The sequence below is a fragment of the Spea bombifrons genome, chromosome 1 (genome assembly GCF_027358695.1).
Source record: "Spea bombifrons isolate aSpeBom1 chromosome 1, aSpeBom1.2.pri, whole genome shotgun sequence".
NCBI lineage: Eukaryota > Metazoa > Chordata > Amphibia > Anura > Pelobatidae > Spea > Spea bombifrons.
The window spans coordinates 125,590,751-125,613,378 of NC_071087.1; the positions used below are offsets into that span (position 1 = coordinate 125,590,751).

General features: G+C 39.6%; 1 protein-coding gene across 1 annotated transcript; it reads right to left on the reverse strand.

Annotated features, from left to right (window-relative positions):
- Window positions 1-2,161: 2,161 nt before the first annotated feature.
- Window positions 2,162-22,388, reverse strand: SETD1B (SET domain containing 1B, histone lysine methyltransferase). The gene is made up of 18 exons (XM_053472784.1): window positions 22,176-22,388; window positions 21,848-22,002; window positions 21,459-21,557; window positions 20,714-20,984; window positions 17,474-17,586; window positions 15,683-16,822; window positions 11,571-12,341; window positions 11,242-11,415; window positions 10,465-10,552; window positions 10,068-10,288; window positions 9,402-9,486; window positions 8,524-8,982; window positions 6,430-7,938; window positions 5,378-5,544; window positions 5,000-5,131; window positions 4,713-4,832; window positions 3,033-3,170; window positions 2,162-2,735 (listed from the first exon to the last, which is right to left on the reverse strand). Exons 1-18 carry the CDS (start codon window positions 22,246-22,248, stop codon window positions 2,562-2,564), a joined length of 5,889 nt encoding a protein of 1,962 aa, XP_053328759.1. The 5' UTR covers window positions 22,249-22,388; the 3' UTR covers window positions 2,162-2,561.
- Between the last annotated feature and the right edge of the window lie 240 nt (window positions 22,389-22,628).

Here is a 22,628-nt window from a genome sequence, read left to right on the forward strand (position 1 = left end):
GCTTCTCGGTGGAGAGTTGGCAAAGGTGGCAGCGCATGATCATGAGCCAGTTAGACCACACAGAAGCAAGGCATGAGTTGCTATACAGAGTTAATCGCTGGTTATTAAAGACAGTCAGTGACTCTGGTTCTTTGATTTGGAAGGACAATCATTTTACTTTTTATGTTGGCTATTACTTAATCCCTAACACTAAGGGTTTTTCTTCATTAAACTCAGTTTCTGGGGGGGGGCATGGTGGACTTTGCTATGCATAATTAACAATAGCTATAAACAATAGACAAACCAATTAGGGATTTTTGTACTTACGTCTTCATAAGGCAACTTACTCCCTACTTGTGTCATTATATGCAGGAACCCTGTGGTAGCAAAAAGACTAACGGCACCACATTTCTTGGTATTTGCAAACTTTATTCTGGTGAAGCCCAAACTGCTAAAGGCACAACGGCAAAATAAATAAATACATTATTTAAAAATGGACCTGCAGTCTTTGGAAGAATTTTAAATATGGGACAGAGAGGGGGATGGAAAAGGCAGATTAGCAGTTCAGCTGCTGCTTATAGCTCATCAAAACTATTCATGTGAAGCATCTTGAAAAGAAAAGTACAGCAAATCTGCTCGGTGGGTTCCTTCAGCCATATTGCTACCACAGGAACTTGCATTCACTTGTGCGGCACCTTCTGTTCTCACCGTGCACCAAAGAGCAGAAAAATCAGGGTTCAAACCAGATACCTAGCCATGTGCTGATAAAGTAACTGAGAATCATACGGTTTTAGTCCAACAGCGTCTGAGTTACTAGATATACACTAGAGAACCTACCATAATGCATTGCCATAAAAACACACATTAATGCAGCACCAGGTTATTTTGTTCATCATCTGATGATCTAATAACCTAAGGTTCAGAGAGGTATGGGACAGTAATATATTTGTAAAACGGGATATGATTTTGGGGGTGATTGGATGGTACCCCTAATTATTTCAAAGGCAGCACAGACCAGCATATGTCTGGTTTTTACAGGACAATTCCAAACAGCAGCAAATTAGGCCAATCTCTGCTGTCTGTATAGAAATACTTTCTCTAAAAGTCTTTTTTGATTTTACAACATAGAATATCTTCATTTTTTAAATTGTAGGTGATTAGAAATAGGTTAGGACATGGTTGATTTCATCTTTATTGAACATCTAGTATTAAAATGTATATATTTATATATATATAAAAAAAAATTCTGTTCCAGATTTCTCCTCCATTAGACTGGAGTAGTCTAATAACCAATGACAACAACTTTACTTTTTAAATATAACTATATCGCCCGGCATATCCAGCAATTATAAATATAAAAACATACAATGTATAGACAGCTTCTAATACGAAACCAATATTTTAACTCTCGTGAGTCTCATAAATCTCTGGTTAGATGACCAAGCAATTCAATCTGTGGCAATTACTCAAAAAAACAAAACAAAATCTGCTTCTAAAAGCAGAGCCTGTACAAGTGATGCTTTAGTACTATCATGGTAATGAGGATTAAAAGCGGGAACCCACATGGAACCGCAGAGCTTACAGTTTATCCCTTAGTAAGGATAACGCTGGTGTCTTTCCAAATATTTCTCCTGGTAGGTAAATGTTGTACATAATTTAGTATGCTACGTTGGATTTGCACATTTAAATCACAGTAATAGCTGCCTGCTAACATTATACATGACGAGTATAACTCTAGCTCTTCAACATTCACGCTTTGGATTAATTGGTGCCATTAATATTGGTTTCTAGAACCTGATTGCAGTGCATTATGGGAAGTTTTCTAACAGAAAGCAGGATTTCAGGTATGCTGTTAATTTGTTTTATATACAAACATTTCATATTAAAAAAAAAAAATTTATGAATATGGACCACCTGAATGAAATGTCTGGCAAAACACAGGGTTTAGAAATTTCCCTCCAAAATTTCTTCAGATGAGAATGCCAAGAATAACACGTGATGTCACACATTCCATCCTGTTTGGCAAGAACAAGTATTCTACTATAGATTTTGAGGGCAGGAGTTAAGGCCAGTAGACCGATCTAGAAATATTACAGCAAAAGAAGGAAGAATAAGTTATTGGCGCAGCAAAGAGCCTTATTCTCTGCTAAGAAGAGAATTCTCTCGGAGCCAAGGAACTGAATTCACACCCAATGGATAACATAACAGCATTTCCTCTTCACATTTAGTACGACCGTTTTGTGAGGAAACTAGCAGCAGCATTTATGAGGGGGGGGGTACCATTTTATGCCCAGCAGGGAACAAGGGTAACTGATGATAGTGTTTTTTGTTTGTTTTTTTATTATTTTTTCCTTTATAGAACATATTAATTCTGTGCCACTGAGTGGTAATTACCCATCATTTTCTTCTTGAAGAAAGAGCACCAGGATCCTTACATTCTGAAACAATGTCCTAATGTACATGTGCTCTTGTTGCTCACAAGCCCAAGAGAAGTGCGAACCTTTTTTTTTTTTTTTGGCAAAAGTGCAACTTACACCTTATATCCTGCAGTCCAACATGGCTGAAAGGTGTCAAGAGGAGACTTAATTCAGTGTTCCTCTGCAGTTCTCTGCTCCACAAAGACAGGGGATCTTGACATCTTCTATGGGGAACTTGTAATCATACGTTATCTCTTCATTCACATTTATATACTGTTTGGAGTAGATGACAATCTTCTTCTGGGACTCCACAGTGATGACTTTTGCATAACAGTTAGGCTGAAACATATAGGACGCGAGAAATTAGTGACTGTGCTACATAGTATTTAGTAGAAATAAGGTAGCCTTCTCCAAAGGGATTCTCAGCTAATGCAACTATTCCTAACGCCACAGAATTTCTTATTCCAACTGTAAACGTTGAAGAAGAAAAAATGATAATGATCACAGTTGTAGCTCATTAGTTGGGATGCCACCTCTAAATAGCACTACAACATGTCACCACAATTAGATGAAGCTTTCTTTCAGCATATGCAAGCACAAAAGGACAGGGTCAATCGCTACAAGCGAACTACTTACATTACAGCTATGGTTAATGAACCGAGCAAAATTCCCACATTTGGTGGCATCAATGATGGTGTCATGGTCTACCCGGAACATGTAACTGCTCCCGATTCCTTCGTCCTCATACCTCTTCTCCCGCATATCTGCTATGACCTGATTCAAGAGCAACAAAGATTTTAAATACAGCACCTGTTCTTGGTATTGGTTATTGCCAAATTTATCAGAACAGTTTAGGATAAAGTGGGTTAATGTGCATGGCCTAAAATTTTTACTACAGTACTATACAGAATAAGGCAGGCTAAATGCCCCATGGATTTCAACAGAGGTGATGACATTGACAAATACTAAATCCCATTTTGCCTGTGAAAATCACCATGTGTTGGATAAAGGTAGCTGCTAGATTTGAGCATTTGGTATGAACATTATACTTTTCATGATATGTGTGTGTGTATACATACATACACACACACACACATATATATATATATATGGGCAAAGGGGTAGGAATGGAGAGGCGAACATAGCGATATTGAGAGAAAGTCTTTAGCGTGGGAACACTGATGTACCAGGTTGGCCTAGAAGAGGGCCCCTTGTGAGCAAAGAAAGAAAAAGGAAAAATGTAGATAAAGAGAGAAAAGGAAGTTAAAGAAGGGGGACCAAGGGAGGGAAACACGAAGACTTGGTGGCGATGTGGAAGAGAGGCACGCTTGTTTTAAAGACAATGCTCCTCCCACAACTACAGGCTAATTAAATTAACACACACACACACATATATATGACATATCACACACACACCTATCTATTTATCATGAAAAGTATAACGTTCATACCATATCTTCAACTGCAGCTAAACGATAGAAGAAACATTTCTGACAATTTAAAGGCTCTGTGGCTGGACTTTGGGGTCTATAAGTTGACTGGTTTTGTTTAAGAACAATTGCGGTGTGTAAGGTGTGTAAGCAGTTTAATTAAAAAGTCTGACATAATTGATACATGAAAACATACAAAAAGGCTAATCTACTAAAGACACAAATCTAATATGTCAAATCATAAGAAGCGCTCTCGAGGCAGTTTGGACCCCATTCCCGATTACTTCCATTGTGCCATGAGTGTGTGTGTGTGGGGGGGGGGGGGCGGTTGGTTGGTCACATTATATTCCTATATAAACAGTATTGCTGTGTGATGTTTGATGTCGTACAATAGACTGCTAAGAGAACAAGTAGGACAGATAACATGTATCTCTCTAAACAATCAGGACTTGGGTGTCAAGGAATTCACACACATTCACACACACAGCTAGTGCGTGTATTTAACACTGTACCAGATAGTAACAAACACGGATCAATCTAGTCCTACTATCATAGGCCTTGAGAGATCTGTCCCAGTCATTCCGAACAGATGGCTAATAATATTACAATGCTACAAAAGTCATAAACCATCACAACATATGCAACTAAAGTAAATTATAATAATAATTGCACCATATCATTTTGAGAACTCAAAGGACAAACCGCCATGGGTTTATAGACAGATTGTATAAATTATACATATGTCCATCCCTACAGAATTATTTTTGTAACTACATCAAGGTATGTTCGGTATTACAGCTTGTAACAATACTGAAGAAATTAATTCACAGAGACAGACTTGATCCCATTTACGTTTCCGAATTTGTAAAAATGGATTCTCGCTTACCTGTCGGATGTTTTGACCCACATACTCAATAACCATCTCATCAGCCGCGATTGGTTCCAAGGCGAAAAGGCCCCAATCGTGAATATGGCTCTTGCAGAAACGTATTTTTTTCTTGCGGAACTGAAAATAAATGAAAACAAACATGAAGAGTAGTAAGCTTTACACAGGCTATGTTAGAGCTCTCTAAGCTATTCTGCAATGCACCAACAGCACCTTTTGGTGCCCATTTCCATAAAGACAAAAACAGAACAATATCCCAAACATGTTGCTGCATTAAAACTTCTTACCTTTAACTGATTAAATTTAAGGAGGTCACTGTCACAGCTTCCTGTAAACGAAGACAGCAGTCTGCGCTGTTCTGACCGGCGTTCTGAGCCTGCGCGGGTGGAGGCATGAGGCTGAGCCGGGATACTCATTCCCTAGATACCAAAAGGAAACTCAGTGATCAGAATGTTCTAAACATTATCCCTCCCCATCACAAACCATTAGTAAACATGATTCAGCCCTGCTCGGTTTTGTGCCATGCTGCAGGCCAGTTTCCCCACATCTAATTAAAGGCGACAGTCATTGAAATGTAAACGGAGCTCCATTCATCTTCATCTCTACCCTTCTGTAATTTGCATATCTTTAGTTTATCATTTTTTTTGTGCAGACAGACAGCTAACCTGGGTATCAGCTGGAGGCTCATCAGCCAAAGATCGACTGTCGTTGAGGTATTTCAGTTTATCCTTCTTATCAATTTTATAATACCCCTCACTACGAGCACATCCCGTCAAATGCTCCCGTAAACCATCATCTCGTTTCTTCTTCTTGGGAGAATAAATATTGGTTGGTGGGAAAAAGTTAAGGGAAATATAAAAAATTCCAACAAAATGATGCAGAGAAATTAATTATATATATATATATATATATATATATATATATATATATATATATATATATATATATATATATATATATATATAACGCAGCATTGTTATAAAAATATTGGTGACAATTTGGTGACCTCACTAAAGCTTAATACGCAACAGTGGCGATAACTTTAACTGCATACAACGCTCATACATTCAACAGTATGAACACACAGAAAACGCTAGTCAAACCACTGAAAACCCTGCCCTTAAAGCATTTTTCACCAAGCCTCCACAAAACCTGACTAAACTCAACGTAGACAACATACAAGAAAACAACACAGTGCACGTGCGCAGTCAAGCAAAAAGAAACTGGAGTAAAAACATCAACCCTCACAATGCTGACAGTTTAAAGTTCTGCGAATACTAGACCTCAACAAATATCAGAAGAAACACCTTTCCAATCTGAGTTGGCCGAGTTCCAAGATTTATTCTGGGAACACAGCCAACTCAAGGTCATCACTAAGTAGGCTGAGAGCCAAGATCTTTAAAAAAAAAAAAAAAAAAAAAGAGCTCACAAAATGTTCACTACAATGCTGCTAAGAGTAAAGTAACTCACTCTCTGCTCGAATTGCTACATTATCTGCCACAATTGGACAGTACTTTAACACTGGGGCAGGTTGTTAGTGGTAATACTGCTCCAGAATCAATTACTTTCAATCATACCTCACTCACTTCTAGTAGAGTTAGTTTTTTTTCTTTTAAGCTTCAAAGCTTTTTGTAAAAATTTCAGAAAATCACCAATATACAACTGTAAAAGGCACATTGTACTCTTTTTGATAAATCGCACATGCCAAAAAGGATATGAGGATGGTAGACCCATAAAGTGTCATTGAGCCAGTCCATGCCATTGTCTTGCTGTAACAGTCTCTCGTAGGTGATGCACATGTACTTGACATCTTCTTCGTCTATCCCTCCATTCCATATATCATAAAGAATTGTCATCTCTTCAAATTCAGAACGAGGCTTAAACAGTGGTCTGGGTGGGGAATATTCAGGTGAATGTATAATAGAAATTTCCTCCAGCCTCTTCTTCTTCCAGTTCCTTGTTTTTTTAGGTTTTACTATCTCCTCCTCTTCCTTAAGTTCTTCACGCCACTGATTTTCCAACTCTTTCAATGGAACTTTCTGGCTTATGGCTTCATGTTTTATATTATCAGGGTGTCCCTTATTCCTGAAGTCAAGTGGTACAGCTTCAGGATCTTTTATTCCACAAGCTATGTCAGTTTGACCTACAAAATGCTCTTTATCCACAGCATTTTCTTTCAAGTCAACCACATGAGGAGACTGTGAGTCTTTCTTTATATAGGAATCTATATCAAGGGCTGAAAGGAGAGGCCTCTTGGGCCTTCCGGGTTTTCTCCTGCCAGCAAGGTGAGCTGGAGAAGAAGGTGCAGACTCCTCGGTAGATGGAAGCTGCCCTTTATTAACCTCGGACTCACTATCCTCACTTAAAAGTTTATCAACAGAAATCATGGTTTCAGATGATTCCAGATCGACTGCTAAGCTGATGTCTTTATGGAGATCTCCTATTGGAGGGCTTGCAAGTGGGATTGGTGAAGGAATACTGTTCATGGTTAAGGAAGCACTGGCTGGTTCTTTAAATGATTTCTCATCTGATTCATCCACAGAGGATTTCTTGCTGGATGGGTGATATGGGAAGTTCGCATTAGATTCAGGGAAAGTTGGCGTGAAGTTGAAATCTCTTCCTGGTGTCCTTGGAATACCGCTGTTAATTATTCCAGGGGACTGATAAAGATATGAAAATGGGCTTCCAGGAATGTGGGGAGAAGTTAGGGCCAAGCTATTACTTGCGAGAGAAATGTCACTACCTGGAGTAGCAGGGACAGTTTCAGTGCTTTGGGACTTTCCAAGGTGAGAAGATTTAATCGGGATATCTCTCCCAGGAGTACGTGGAAGTTCTTCTTCTGATTGCACTTTAGTCACAGTTAGCTGCCCACAAATCTTGTCATTTGGTGGAGTCTCTGCTTCCTTACTGTGACTCTGTAATAGAGGAAGTGTGGAGAGGGCCACCTTAGGCAAAATTGTAAAAGGTGCTTCAGAATCTGAATGAATTGCTGTTTCTCGTCCAGGCGTCCGAGGGCATAGTTCCTCATCCTCTGAGGTAAAGGGTGTTAACTTTGCATGATGTCTGGCCTCTGATGTGGCCTCCTCAGGCTTGGGTAGGATGCTTGATTCTCCAAAAGCTCCTGTGGGTGTTAAAGGACGAATAACTGCAATCTCTTGTGCCTCTACATTTGTGTTTTCTATTTCCAATGGCACAGGTTCCAAGTGCAGTTCCACATATTCTTCCTCTGTAAGGAAGAAAAAAAAATCATTTGTTGAGAACCACTTATATCAGCAGCCACATAAACCAGGACAACTAACAAATCATTGTTTGTTATAGCGCTACTATCTCATTAGAGATTTTTACCTTTAGCTCAAAGCAGCAAGGTGAATTGTTCAGTGCAGGACTCGCCTAAGACGGTTGCCGTGATGTGGCAGGCGAGCTTCCACTTTAAATGACCATTGGAGTGAAACTAAAAACCTCCATTTGTCTAAATAAACACAGGGATTTGGGATAGCGCGCAGATAACTATTTTTTGGTGTTTACAGAGCTACTATTATCAAGATGCTCAGCAGCTTAAGATCACTATTGCATTTCTAAAATAGTTGGATTGGTACAAGCTGGCCATACCAACTAAAAAAATAAAACTCAATTACTTATTTTTGTAATTGTCAAACCTGATTGGGAGCCTCTTTTACAATAACAAAACCGTAAGATACGTAATAATGCTTTTGAATGATTATTTAAAACTGCTAAAAAAAAAAATTATAAAAAGTTAAATGAAAATAAAGCAGGGTAGACTCTCTGGAATGAACACAAAGAGGATTAATACCTTCATTTGATGGCGATGGTGCTTTCTCAAATCCTTTACCAATATCTACAGTCACTGATGTTTCAGACACCTTCTCCACTCTATCCAATTCCATTTCATACTTATGTTCCACCACAGGTGGTTCCAACTCTCTGGTTTTTAAGAAAGATGTCTCCACCATTGTCTCAGCCACAACATTATCTTCTGTATCCCCTTCATCAACCTCCAATTCCTCATCAGCCTTTACTGGACTGCTTTCCTCCGACAGGGCACTCTTTAATAGGTCTTCTTCCTTTTCAGTGTCTTCCTGTTCTGTGTCTACAAAATCATCTTCCAGACCTCCAATATCTACATCATCATCCTCCTCCTCGTCATCATCTTCATCCTCTTCGGAATCAGAACTGGATTCATATTCCGAGGATTCGTCACTTTCATCTGAGGAGTCCACTTCAGCTTTGGAGGAGGCATCACTGGAGGCATCTACACAAATTGGTCAACAATCAGTCAATAAATAAACCTTTACAAAAGTTATTTAAGTGCATTTAGAAAGTCTATAGTAGGGATTACAGTAAACCTTGCCAATATCTGTATGGAAAGAGAGATCTTTAATGTAGTATACTAACAGCAACTATTTCATTTTATATGGTTATCTAAGAATTTCATATTCAGTAAAATCATACAAATATTGGACACCTAGAAAAAGAGAAAAGAAAAAAAAAAGGATTATAATAATGACACAACTGTGTCTGTCTAAACCACAATTGGCATGGTTAATGTAGGCCTGTGTATGAAAGACCCGATGGTAGTTCAGAATACAGTCAGGTAGCAGCCATAGCAGAAATCAATGCCTGGTAAAAATCTGGGACATGGCTTCTACTTTAAAATATTTTCATTCTTACCATCTTCTGAGTCTGCTTCCTCCTCTTTTTCACTTGTTTCCAACTCATCGTCATCATCGTCATCATCATCGTCGTCAATATACGGCTGTTCAATAAAGGAGAGATTTGAAACGACCACTTATTAGATTAATTTCTATGCAAATGGGATTCCCATAGGCAAGGCAAACCAAATAATAACATGAACACAGCCAGGAACACAATGCATATTTAACCATTTGTAGATGGTAAATAAGAAAACAGACTACAGAAGGCACTATTATAGATTTTCCTTTTGTATACATTATCAAATATATACATGCTCAAGACTGTAGACAGTGAAAAAAAGCCATAATGATGCAGTATATAAAAAGGGAGGGAATGGAAATGAACATTAAACATTTTTTTCAACAAGCATAATACATGTGAAATGTATTTTAAAAATTGTGTTTTTGACGATGCCAAAATCTTATTGGCTGTATAGATATACTTTTTTTTTTCTTTACACAGGAGGAGGCAATACATACTAATTGCATTTCAAAGCTTTTTATATCTCTGAGACATTTAAAAAGTTCAGTCACTGTTCAGAAACGAGAGAACGTCACATAATACATTGGCTGACAGTAACGGTCATACTAACATGGTCATGATCAGTATTAGAAAAGGCGACAGGAGGATGAATTGACTTACTTTCCTGGTCAAGGCTCCAACAGAACCGTCCTCTTGCTCTTCCTCTTTTTCAGAAGACAGGTCCTCTTTTTCAGAATTCTCATCTTCCTCTGCTTCACTTTCAACCTCCTCTTCTCCTTCACTGTCTAAGGGCCTAACCTTGTGCCGAACGTTCACTGAATCTACATCCTTCTTAGATAAATCAGAAGTAGCATCTAATATATCTCGATCTCGTTCAGATTCTGGATAAACAAGAAAAAAAGGGAAATAAAACAATGTTTAGCTATATGGTCAGAATGCTGAACGATTCTTGATTTTAAGTTATAGTATGTTATAGTATGTAGGGATACACAGTGGGTGGGGACAGAACAGTTATCATTCCTAGTTGGATAATATGTTAAAAGACTGAACAGCATACCATCATCTTCATCATCTACAGAAGGCGAAGGACGGATCCTCTTCTGATCACCACCTAAAGCAGATTCAGGCGGTTCTTTCCTTTTTACCTATTAAAAAAAGTTGAACAGTATTAAATAGCGCCATCAGGAAACAACACATGAAAAAACAGTGACAACCATAAACGTATGCAGAAAAATCTACACAATTTTAGTCCTTTTACCAAACTGTAATCATTGGGAACACCTAAGACATTTGCTTAATATTAACAGTTTACAAAAGATTTTTTTTTTTTGTTTTTTTTTTTATCCATCTTCATGTTTTATATAATTTGTAGTATTATCAGTAAGTAGATTGACAAAACACATTTCATCGCTCTAAGTAACGTGTATGACCTGCTTCTAGTTATATTGATAAATTCTTATTTATGCCACGGGCATTGTTGTGCCAACCAAATAAACTTAGAAAAAATGTGAAGGGTGTCGTGGACACTAACATTTCCATTTACGCAGCATATTACATTTTATTAGATTTTGGGTAAACTGTAAAACCTACACAAATAAAGGCAATAAATCAAGTGGAACAACTAGACTGCTTGCTTAGTGTTTATGAGTCAACACTGCAGAATAAAGGCAAGCGTTTTAAATGTGATATTCTCAATCTTCTTTGCCGAATTGAACACTTTTGTAATTGAATGCAAATCCAAAATCTTCCCAAAATTTCCTGGGAACATCTAACGGTCACGTGGCACAAAATACAGCATTGGGAGGTTGTTGGCAGAGCCTTAGGGCAGCCTTACCTTGAATGAGGGCAGCCTGATTGCTCCACGCAGCCCAATGCCCAAGCCTATACCTTCAAATCCCAGTCCTTCCCCTTTGTTCCAGCTTTCCAGAAGGCTTGACGTTATTTGGTCCTTCGGCTTTGGTTTCTCATCATCTTTGCTCTCTCCAGACTTTACAGGAGTTAAAGACTGCTATGAAATAGAGAATAGGCTAGTAAACTTACCATTTATAAAACTTAATAAAAACAGTCCTATGTTATTGTTATAATTGAATTCTAAGCGTCAAGACGTTGCAAAAACAATTGAGCATAACACGTATAACTTCAGTGATTACAAAAAGATCATACCTTTGCTAAGTGCTCTTTCTTATCCCACCACTCATCAAATGCCCTGAAAGCAACCATCTCAACCATCTTCCGATTCAGATCTCTTTTCATTATGGCTTTTAGTTCTTTAACAATGACTTGCAGTACTCCATCCACAGTGGCCTTGTGTGGGTCTTCCTTTTTGGGCTCATATCCAGGTGGCGGCACAGATGGGTCAAACTTTGGGAGCGGTGGCCAAAGCTGTCCTCGAGAAACGTGCGAAGACAGGACAAAAGGGCGGTATTGATGGAGGCTACCAAATGGCACGGCATTTCCAACAAAATGGTGGTAAGGGTAAGAACCTTGCCCCTGCATCATGCGGCTGAGCATTTGAGTCTGCATTTGGAAGGACATTGGCATTCCACCCCAATGGGTACCTAGGGCATTAATCATTTCACCTTGCATCATGGGAAACATACTTTGATGGTACGGTGGAAGAGGAGGCAATATGTGTGGTGGTGGAGGCGGAGGTACCCCAGGTGGGGCAGGTAACGGAGGAGGTGGTACTGTGACAGAAGGGTGGGTGGGAGGTGGAGGAGGTGGAAGAGGAGGTGGCATGGGAAACCCAGGTTGTGGAGGTGGAGGAGGTGGGAGTGGGGGAAATCCTGGAGGAGGAATTGGAATGACAGAAGTCATAACTGATGAATTGGTAACAGCTGAATTCATGACAATTGTTTTGGAACAGTCAGCATTAGGAGATGAATTCATTTCATCATCAGAAATCTCCATATCTTCTCCTGAGGAAGGATGTCCCTGTAAAGATAAGCAGACATTAGTTAGAAGACTTCAGTGTAAGAAGGTGGCAGTATACTTAAACAACTGTTTTAGAATAACTCATTCATGTAGAAGGAAACGTAAGGGCTTCACATGTGGAAAAAAAGTAAAGATTTCATACCTAGCAGAACAAGGGTACTAAAAATGTTATGCACTTAACATTTACTTTCTAATCATTTCCACGCAGGGCAGGCAAAATGGTACGAGTAGAATTACTTTTAGAGAAGGGTGAAGGTAGAGGGATTGTGGTACAATATGATGCTACATGTTGGCGTACAGCCAGCAAAAGAAGCATGAAGGTGAGTGAGGGTAGACTGAAACATGGGGAATTTCTGGTCTTCCATCTCACCAACTGATTCAAATGAAAAACCAGTACACAAAACATTCTGCAATATTCATATTCTGGGTAGCTGTAATGAATGCACCGAAATCCTTTGCAGTCTCAATCAGAGCGTAAGTATAATTGAATCAAACCACCACAGTCACGCTACAAACTGATCTCTTCATGTTTTCCAGAATCTTGGAAAACATGCAGACACGGGGTAAATTCTTCAAAATATAATCCTGTTTTAGGTCTTCACTGAAACTTGGAGTAGGCTAATATCTTATTAAAAGAACGGTAAAGCTACACAACACACTATACGGCACTGCGGAGCCTGACAGCACTTTGAAATAATAACACTTGTGGTAGTATTCTATCATGCAGGTATTGTAGATAACCACAAAAACACGATGATATAAATTTAACAGGAAAATCCACTGCAAACGACTATGATCCTCAGGTAAGAGCCACATAAAAAGCATTGTTCAAAGACTCCAAGGTTGGTACGCAATTGTGAATCTATTACCGCAAGCAGTGGATATAATAATACACACTGTACTCCCAAATCATTTAATCGTTTTTCAGAAAACTCACAAAATATTGCTTTAAAGCGCACCAGCCTTGTAGCCGTCACGGTGATAATTTTTCTATGTGGTTCTTTTGGCTAATTCATGTTTTAAAGTGGAGCCCCACAAAATGGCAGAAGCCACAGCTACCTGGCTCCTGTTATCCCCTGCGTATTATGTGGTTTTTTAATGACATCTGCTGGTTCAAAGTGCACAAAGTAATTCCAAGGTGTTTGTTTTTGCAGGTGCTGTATTAGCAATTTAAATACGTGTCTCAGAAAGCCTAGAATTAAATAATCCAGAATAAAATGGGAACAGGATACAGATGCTTTCTCGCAATATCAAGGCTACCACGTGCATGGTCTACACAAACTGTTCAGCAGCCATAGTTACTGTAAATCAGGTGTGTGTTCTAGTGATCTGCACTAATGCATCAGTCATCAAATCAGATTATGCCGTTTTGAGGTTAAAATACAAATCGACAAGCTTACCCGCGCGTTAACCTGGGAACACAGGTAATGAAAGATTTAACAGTGATCATGAAGCTATACATGAAGTGCCAATTATTGTGTAATTTTATGGATGGAATCCTCAGCTATTCATTGCTCAGGTGTAATATAATCCAGTTAAGTCTCTACAATCCTAGGAAGACCCTGGTGTGTGTGCGATTATATATATACACACACACACACACACACACACACACACACACACGCCTGGGTTTCTCACAATATGTATCCCAATAAGAAGGTGTCTTAATTACCGTACCTTCCTCTACCCTAAGTGCCTGCGGCCCCTGAGAGTACAAAAGCCATTCTGTAAAGAAACATTTTGCTGTGAATAGTTATTATCCTCCGGAATGAACGTTCCAAAAATAAAATTAGTTATTTTCACTATTATGACACTTGTGGTACTAAAATTCTATGATTTAACACTGACTGACAGAAACTACAGGCGAGGAGGGCCCTGCTTACAATCTAGAAGGAGTTGGTGTATTACACAAGAGTTAAAAGATTTTAACATTTCACAATGTAAATGTATCAGAGAGAGAATAGAAACGCTTGCTCTATGCACCTAGGGAGTTTATTAACCTATTCTGTATGTATGTATATAATCACATAGCTATGTGTTAAATTGATTACACCATCTCACATTTAAAAGGAGACTATAAAAAAATACCATTTCACTGGTGCAACCCTCTGAAGTTGTTGATATACACAAAACCAAAGCTATTTTGTGAGGGACAGTGTCAGTGACAATGAGAAGAGAGTGGCTCATTTTTCCTTTTTTTCTGCGTTCTGCTTTTATAGTGCTACACAAAGGAATTTCCATCACTCCTCCATAGGGCTGCCGAACAGAAGACAAAATAGCCATATTGAGGCACAGGTACTTCTGCTAAATGCTTTGCTGATTTTGCATTTTAGCTGTGCTTCATACATCGATCAGGAAGCATTGGGTACCAAACATGTTCCCAGAGAGCTGCATCTGGCCCCTTTGGGCCCCAAGTTGGCAGAGGAGCCATCTAGCAATCCTTGTCTAGAGAACGAGGTGCCCGTCTCCTCCTCGCACACTGCACGGAGGGCTGCACAGAGCTGGCTCTACTAGCTAGAGGGGATTGATTCTTCAGATCGAGCTGTGTGCAGCCCCTGCGCTGTGCGTCAGGTTGAACGATGTCCCCCTCTGCTAATTGGCAGAATTCCAGGGCAGTCTGAAAAGCATAAAAGCTCCCTCTAGTGTGAAGTGGAGAAGCCAGCAGGCAGGAAAAGGTAACGAAGTCTGAAGGATGGAAAATTGCTGTCCGAGTACGTCTGTGAGTAACGCGAGTTACGAGAGGGCCGATGAATTACGTGCCTGAACGCTGAGAGTTGTGTTCTTCTGTTAGTGCTTGTCAAAGTGTTGTGAGTGCTGTGTTCTTGTGTGCCCATCTGAACAATGTCACTTGTTCTAGTGTCTCGCTGCAAGTTGTGTCAATTCTGTTTGATTTAAGAGTGCCTGTAACTAAGCATAACTTAAGTGATACTCTTCACTGTTTTCACACCAAGAACAAATCGCTCCTGACAGATGTCTGTAGATTAAAAGCCGCCCTCCCAGGGGATGGGATGGGGCTTTACAATGCGCAGAACATCATCACGGATGTATTGTGGGTTGAGATGTGCATGATGTCCCATGTGAACCAAAGCTCAGGTATGGGACAGTGAAAATTACATAACTGTAAACATACATTGTAAACAACTGCTCAGTTAGGCACGAGCAGTAAAATCATGGAAGCCTGGCTCTTGGGATTAGCCATGACCTGATTTTAATTTTACATATAAAGACAACAACCACAGATACACATTAAAGGTCTGTCGGTAGTAAACACTTCACATAAACAGATGATCCCAACAAATTAATTAAGACATACCTACATGGCTCTGTAGAGAAGAACTCACCTCATCCATTTTTTCAGATGTCGGCGTTTCATCTCCAGCTAGTGGTTCATTCACATCTGAGCTATCCGCTTTTCTCCCAAGCTGACTAGGCTGTTCAACAGGCGTTGTAGACCTGGAGTTCTGGCAAAGAGATGCCGTGCCAGGGATCGGCTCATCGTCATCCGAGTCTGGCAAAGGGGTGGGACTGATGTCCTCCAATCCCGTACTAGAAGGCCTGGAGGAAGGAGTGACATCCTGGTAATGGGAATTTGAACCAAAAGGAGGGATGGGTGAAAGCTGGGAGGAAGAGGAAGATATAGGGCTTCCCTCCATCCTCAGTTCATTGTCTGAGTTCTGCTCGTGAAGGAAAGGTAGTTTGGTTCTTTGTTCTTTTAAAAGCATTTCAATCCTAGAGTCTAGACTGTTGTGTTGCAGTTCAGCCTCCAGAGTTGGTGTTCCAGGTGTTTGACATCTTTCTGGGGTCCGCGCAACAGATGGCAGTTTCTGCTCTATTTGACACTCAGGCTCTGGAGGAGGGGGCTCCTCTGGTTTTTCTTTCACTGGTATAAAATCAATATTTATAGAACTGCAACCACTGTCAGGATAAGGCTCTGAAGGTGGAGGTGCAGACCTCCTAAACTCCAAATCTCTTGGTGTCTGCTGGAATTGGTTCTCCTCAACAGTGGGGTAAGCTGCCGTTGCTTGATACGGTGAAAATGCAGACTTATAGTTTGCCCCAGAATGGCTCACAGGTGGCGTTTGGGAAAACTGTACCGCCTCTGGCTGGGCTCTAGGGGTGTTGATATTATGTTCAGAGCCTCTAAACGCACCAGAGTTATGTACGTAGTGGTGCCCTGGCCTTCGGTTGTATGCGTCTGTAAATTTATTCTCTGCCCTTCTCGGTTTGTAGCTGGAATCCTGTCCATAAGAAAAAGCTGGTGTTGTCTGTCGACTGGAATAGCTGGAGTCTTGGGAAAACGGAGTTCCTAATCGGGGTGTGTGAGGTGTCCCTTGTGATTGTGGGGTAAACTGACTGTGGGAGTTTGGGGTGTCTTGTCGACAACTTGAATAGGCTGTATCCTGGGAAAATGGGGTGCTACTATTTGGGGTAACTGATGCTGCCATACCAGTGTCTTTCTTACGCTTCGCCGTTTCATTCACCTGTTTGAAAATTAAAATGTATATCAGTAACACATTAGGTTTACATGTGGAACAGCAGTTCTGTATGTATTCCTGTATATTTACTAAGCCAGTGCCCTTCCATTTAAAAAGGAGTGAAAAAGGTACAGCTCAACAATGCTGGCAGCAGTGATGCTGCATTACTGGTTTCTGTTTAATTCAAGCATATTGCATGTCATGTTTGCTTACATGTAATATTCAACCACAACAATCCTACAGATTTAATCAAAGACCTGCAATACTCAGTAAGCAACTCAAACTGTTCTCTGTATTTGCAAGGGCAGTACAATAAAAATTATTACATATAAGTAAAACAAGGGAAGACATAAAAAACACAAGGTAAAGAACAGGTTACCTATACTAGACAGAGAATATTCTTCTCTGTGTAGTATAGATAACCTATACTGGTGCGGGGAGATTTATTCACTAAATAATGATATACAGAGGTGTTCAATTTTTCATTATTTCACTAAGGCAATGAAAGTCTTAACTGATGCTATGTAACAGATAACTCGGTTAAATCCTGAAAAAGTATTAAAAGATTTTAATTACCAGTATGCTTTAAGCAGTGCATAAATTGGTAAGCTCGATAATAACAAAACAACAAATCACTATTTTCGATCAGAACGGTACCTGTGGAGCTTCATTCACAGTGGGTGATGTATCCAATTCACCTCCGACCGGAAGGGTCTGAGGTGTATAGAGACCGTTAACTAAAAGTTCATAGAACCGCATGCGTGTTTCACCTGTAGAAAGGAGAACGCGTTATATATCAATGTTCAGATTTCAGCATACTCATTGACCTTTATATTACTCATTTAATTTTGGAAGGTGAGGAAGCCCTTTAGCAGGCTGACAGACAGCCTTTTTTCTAAAATATTACCAATAGTTCTAAAGTTCATTTATGAGAGATATCAAACCAAGGTTATCCAAATCTGATCATCGCTCATATATATCAGCTTTGAATCTCACCTATTGTAGAGAGGGTCTATATTGGACAATATTCTATGTTCTAGGTATGATAAGACAATTTTCTGAGCTTAACTTTTGAAGGGAAAATAAAAAAAAAATGTATAGCCATAACACCCCAAGTAGGGACTCTCTGGTAAATAACGGACGTGAAATAAATAAGACTACTAAAAAAATATTTGAGTTTGTCAAATCATTACAGGGAACAAACAAGTGTGTACAAGACACAAGCAAATTTTAAACATGTGATGGGAACACTTCTGTGACTTACGGCAACTCTTTAACGACCTGCACATATTTAATCTACCCACATAATGTAAATAGAGGGGTGAATTTAATTATGTAAAGAAAATATCACTTCTCATCAGTAGCCTGAGCTACCTGAAACTCGGTAGGGTCTTTAACATATGCAGACACATACAGCATGTGTTCCAATGAAACTCTTTGACAATCTAAATTGCACAATTCTATGAAAAATTAAGACATGAGTTTTTTAAGAAAGAACAAATTTTCCCTTTACATGTGGAACTACATCAATGTGACAAAGTTGCAATTTACATGCCAATGAACAGCGCTGTGGAATATGATTGCGCTATATAAAAGAAATATAATCTCATAGATGAAAAAAATTGACTGAAAGCAAAAATTAAAAGAAAAAAAAAGGTATGAGTGGGATCACAAACCAAACTGCCACTGGAACAGTGCAAAAAAATTGGAAATATTTTTGTTTTTCTATTTTTTAAAAAAGAAGCTCCCCTTAACCCTACCACTAAGCAAGATTGCAAAACATTTTAGTATAGTTTTTTTCTTTGTTTATTAAATCTAATAATTATGTTTTATGTAGTTCTATGATTTTAAAAGAAGGCCCTACTTCTCCTGAACAAAATTATGTATAATTTGTGCAGGTTCATGAAAAATGTTTAAAAGGGGAGTTATGGTCTAACAAACATATGGTAAAATGACAAGATATTTTGGTGCTTTGTTACGAAAACCCCATGCTTGAAGAGATTAAAACTATACCTTATTGCTGTGCTGTACATTTTCTTGTAGCACATGTTTTAAATTGCTATCTAACCCTTAGACGTTTGTTTTAACACCTTCTTCTGCCCTATGTTTTTTTCTAGGCTGAGTTTTATAATTCAGACTTTGCAAACGGATAGCCTAACCTATGCAATTCATCTCTGCAACTCCCCCCCCCAAACATCTGACTTATCCCATTTATACACAGCCATGTGAACTCAAAATGTATCTAAACCCGGACATTCAGACCACCACATAATCTATAGGTAAAAACTATTCTAAAGTAGAAGAAATAGATGGGTCAGGTAGGAAGCTTACTGGTCATTTATTTATTCAGCTTTATACTTAGTTTTGTCCCATATATACATTACATATATTTCTTCTATTAAAAGTGTTGGCTATAGGGATTCATAGTGCGCGTTTTAGTATGTTTTAACCCTTTGAATGTAGCCCTGATTATACACTTGGTGCATTTAGCCACATGCACATGTGTCGCGTCAGTGTGTAGCAAATTATTTCATACCTATCGGGGAAGGTTTATTCATTATCATTTATTTTTAGTTTTATGAATTAAGTTATATTTTATTATAGAATTTATATATGGGTTTTTCTCTTTGAACCCTTTCTTTCCTCTTTGGTTTTGGTATCCAATATTGTTATATACTACATTAGCTATAAATAGACTTCACATAGACAAGCTTGTGTAACTTACTTTATTAAAAAGTAATATTTTACAGGAAAAAGTCTAAGGTTAGTTAAAACAAAAGAGAACAGGGTAAGTGCAATAAATAAGAGGTGAACTGAAATTTATTGCACAACTACAGCTGTTGCAACAGTTAGACAGCTAAAGTCAGCTCAGTTTTGGCTTTATAACATGGGCTAAACTATTCTATTTAGCAAGGTGTTTGCTTTAACAGCGGAATCCAGCTTAAATACCAAAAAAGTGAATATAATGTCTGCAGACTCACTGCAATCCTCGGTTTTTAATTAAATCACAAGTATGTTCATAGAGGAAACATAACATCAATAAAAACAAAAAGTAATCAACTATCAGATAAAAAGTAGCTGCCACTAAAAAGAAAAAACTAGATAAGAGCAGTCATTTAAATGTCCAATGACATTGTGGGCTACTTGATTATAAATACCCAAACATTTTGCCATAAAACCTTTCACTTAAAATAAAAATGGGAAGTCTTCTACATTGTTTTTTATTTTGTGGTCTTTTAACATATTGGTGAAGCCACTGCCAAAAATGATGGCATATTTTGAAATTTTACATATATATTCTCCCTTAATGTTTTGATAATTTTAGAAGACTTCAGGTTGATAAAAAGCAGATATGAAATTAGCTTTCTGCTTGAAAAAGTTATGCTTCACTATAGCCATCTAGGATTGACAGATCAGTTTTATGTAAACTATATTTACTGCTAATGTAAAATTATATAATTGTAACTGAATACTTGCCTCACCAAACTATAAAGCCAATATTGAAGTTAAATAGGTTTGCTCAATGAAACAGTGTCACTCTCATCCAAGCTTGTCATTTGTAATGTATCAAGCATATATTGTTCATTATATCTGAGATAAACATATAAAGTGTCAAAATTAACTTCAACATAAAATGTGCTAATGACAGCAGAAATGTTTGCTTTAAGAAAATGAGCAGCAGAACTTTTAGTGATCTACAGCCCAGATCAGCAGTCTCCTAGCAACTGACAACACACTTTCCACACGTGACTCGCATGGAACCTGGAGAATCTGCACTCGCACAGTGGTCTCTGGGTTGTGTTTCTAACCCGATTTAAAAACTCGGTACCGATCGGGCCAGTTGCCCATGGGGGGGATCGAACCCGTAACCCTGTCCCTCGGGCCCAATTCACCCACCTTTAGTATCCAGCTCCACGTGGATGATGTTGCCCATCACGGAAGTGTTGTGCAAATGCTTCACCGCATCCTTTGCCCCTTTCACGGATGCAAATATCACTTTGGCAATCCCCAGGTGCTTCTTATTTTTGGGGTTATACAAGATCTCCACCTCTTCGACCTCCCCGTATTTCTTGCACATATCACCCAAAAAGTTTTCTCTGATGTTATCGTTCAGCTTCGCAAAAGTAACTTGCTTCGGGGGTACCGGCCCAACGTAAAACTCGTCGATCTAAAGACAAAACATGGTTTAAATGGGATTTGCCTGGAGTTTCACAAATACAGAAACGCAAAGAAACGAACGCCGGATTGCTAAAGACATAGCACGACTTCACGGTTAACAGCCGAGATCCAGATAAAGTAACGAATCAAATCGGAAAGATGACAGCCCGAATGACACATTGTATACACTTGTACCGTAATGACTCGAAGAGGGGGGTTGGCTGTGTAAGGAAGCATGTGTGCACAAGGGCTTGTAAACAAACACATAGCTATGTTACTATTACATATTACCACTACAAAAAAATATTACTTCTAGACGGTAATCTGGAGGTTTAACCCTGTGAGTGCCAAAGCAAAGGTGCTCCACTTCCATCGTTCGCATAACTTGATCAACACGTATTATTTGCAATAGCAGCTCGTAGTTCCAATTCGACTGTGTGAGTAACATCAATGAAACGGAACAAAACTCCTCGCTGCGGAATACCTTGAGTTTGGGGACAGGTAAATCCAGCTCTTTATTTTTGGTCCATATCCGTCCAATTCGGGGGTCCCTGACCGAGTCCACTGGAAGGACTCCCGAGTTCTGCAAATAAACAAACCCATAAATTAAACACGAAGCCTCCCAGAAGTAACAATCCACCCGGGTAGCAGTGATTGGAGGGAGCACTGGGTCGGAAAGTGTACATATGACACAGTTGTCAAGCTGCACACATGGGCAATTTACTATAGGGGGCCGGTTCCATTCAGGAAGCAGTGGAGATACACAGCTATATCCTGGATCACAGGCACACGGCACTTCTGGATGCAACTTCTGTGATCACTGGGGATCTCCTGCAAATAAATGAACACCCGATCCCGCGTCGATGCACATACAGGCATATTGAAGTGAAGTCCATCGTAACGGTAGAGTTTGTGCTGGCCCTTTTTGAGAGCGGGGTCTATGATCAACTTGTAACTCCTCCAATGGTGATTTCGCTTCTCGCCCGAAGTGCTGGGTTGGTTACCGGCCTCCATTCCGTTGATCCAGCCTGTAAGCCACAAACAAGAAGACATAAATACAGGAGCAGCACAGCCGGTAGCGCATACACAGACATAAAGTATGCAAGGGATCAGGGCTGCCCCAGTCTCATCCGTAGCCCCGCAGCCTTAGTCCCTGCGAAGGGGAAGAGGAAATCAGATTAATAAAAGGGTCCGGTCTCACTTGAAGTCTGCTTTCTGCCATGGTCCTCTGGGTTCTTGCTTTTCTCCCCAGGCTTGGCCTCCTTGAAAGACATGCCTGCCCGCCTTCCCCACACCCCCAAGCCCCTGCTTCCTTGCTCCCAGGGTCGTCTCAGTGCCCTGCAGGAAAGGCCAAGCCGCTTCACAGGCCCCTTCTTCGGTTACATGACATGCTGTGGAAGGGACCCTGTCTGCTCCTTTTTGGCGAGCCAACACATATTGTGTGTGTGCGAGCTGCTTCTGCTCGCTCTGGGGCGGCCCACAATGCACCGCGGCCTCCCCCCCTCCTCTCTGTCCCCAGCCAGCCAGTGGCCCTGGGAATCATCCTACCTCTTCCGCCTGGCACATTCGACACGGCCAAACGTTACCAAACCTATAATACGTTCATTGAAAAAATAACGTATGAGCACAACATTAGATCATAGCATGAAAAATA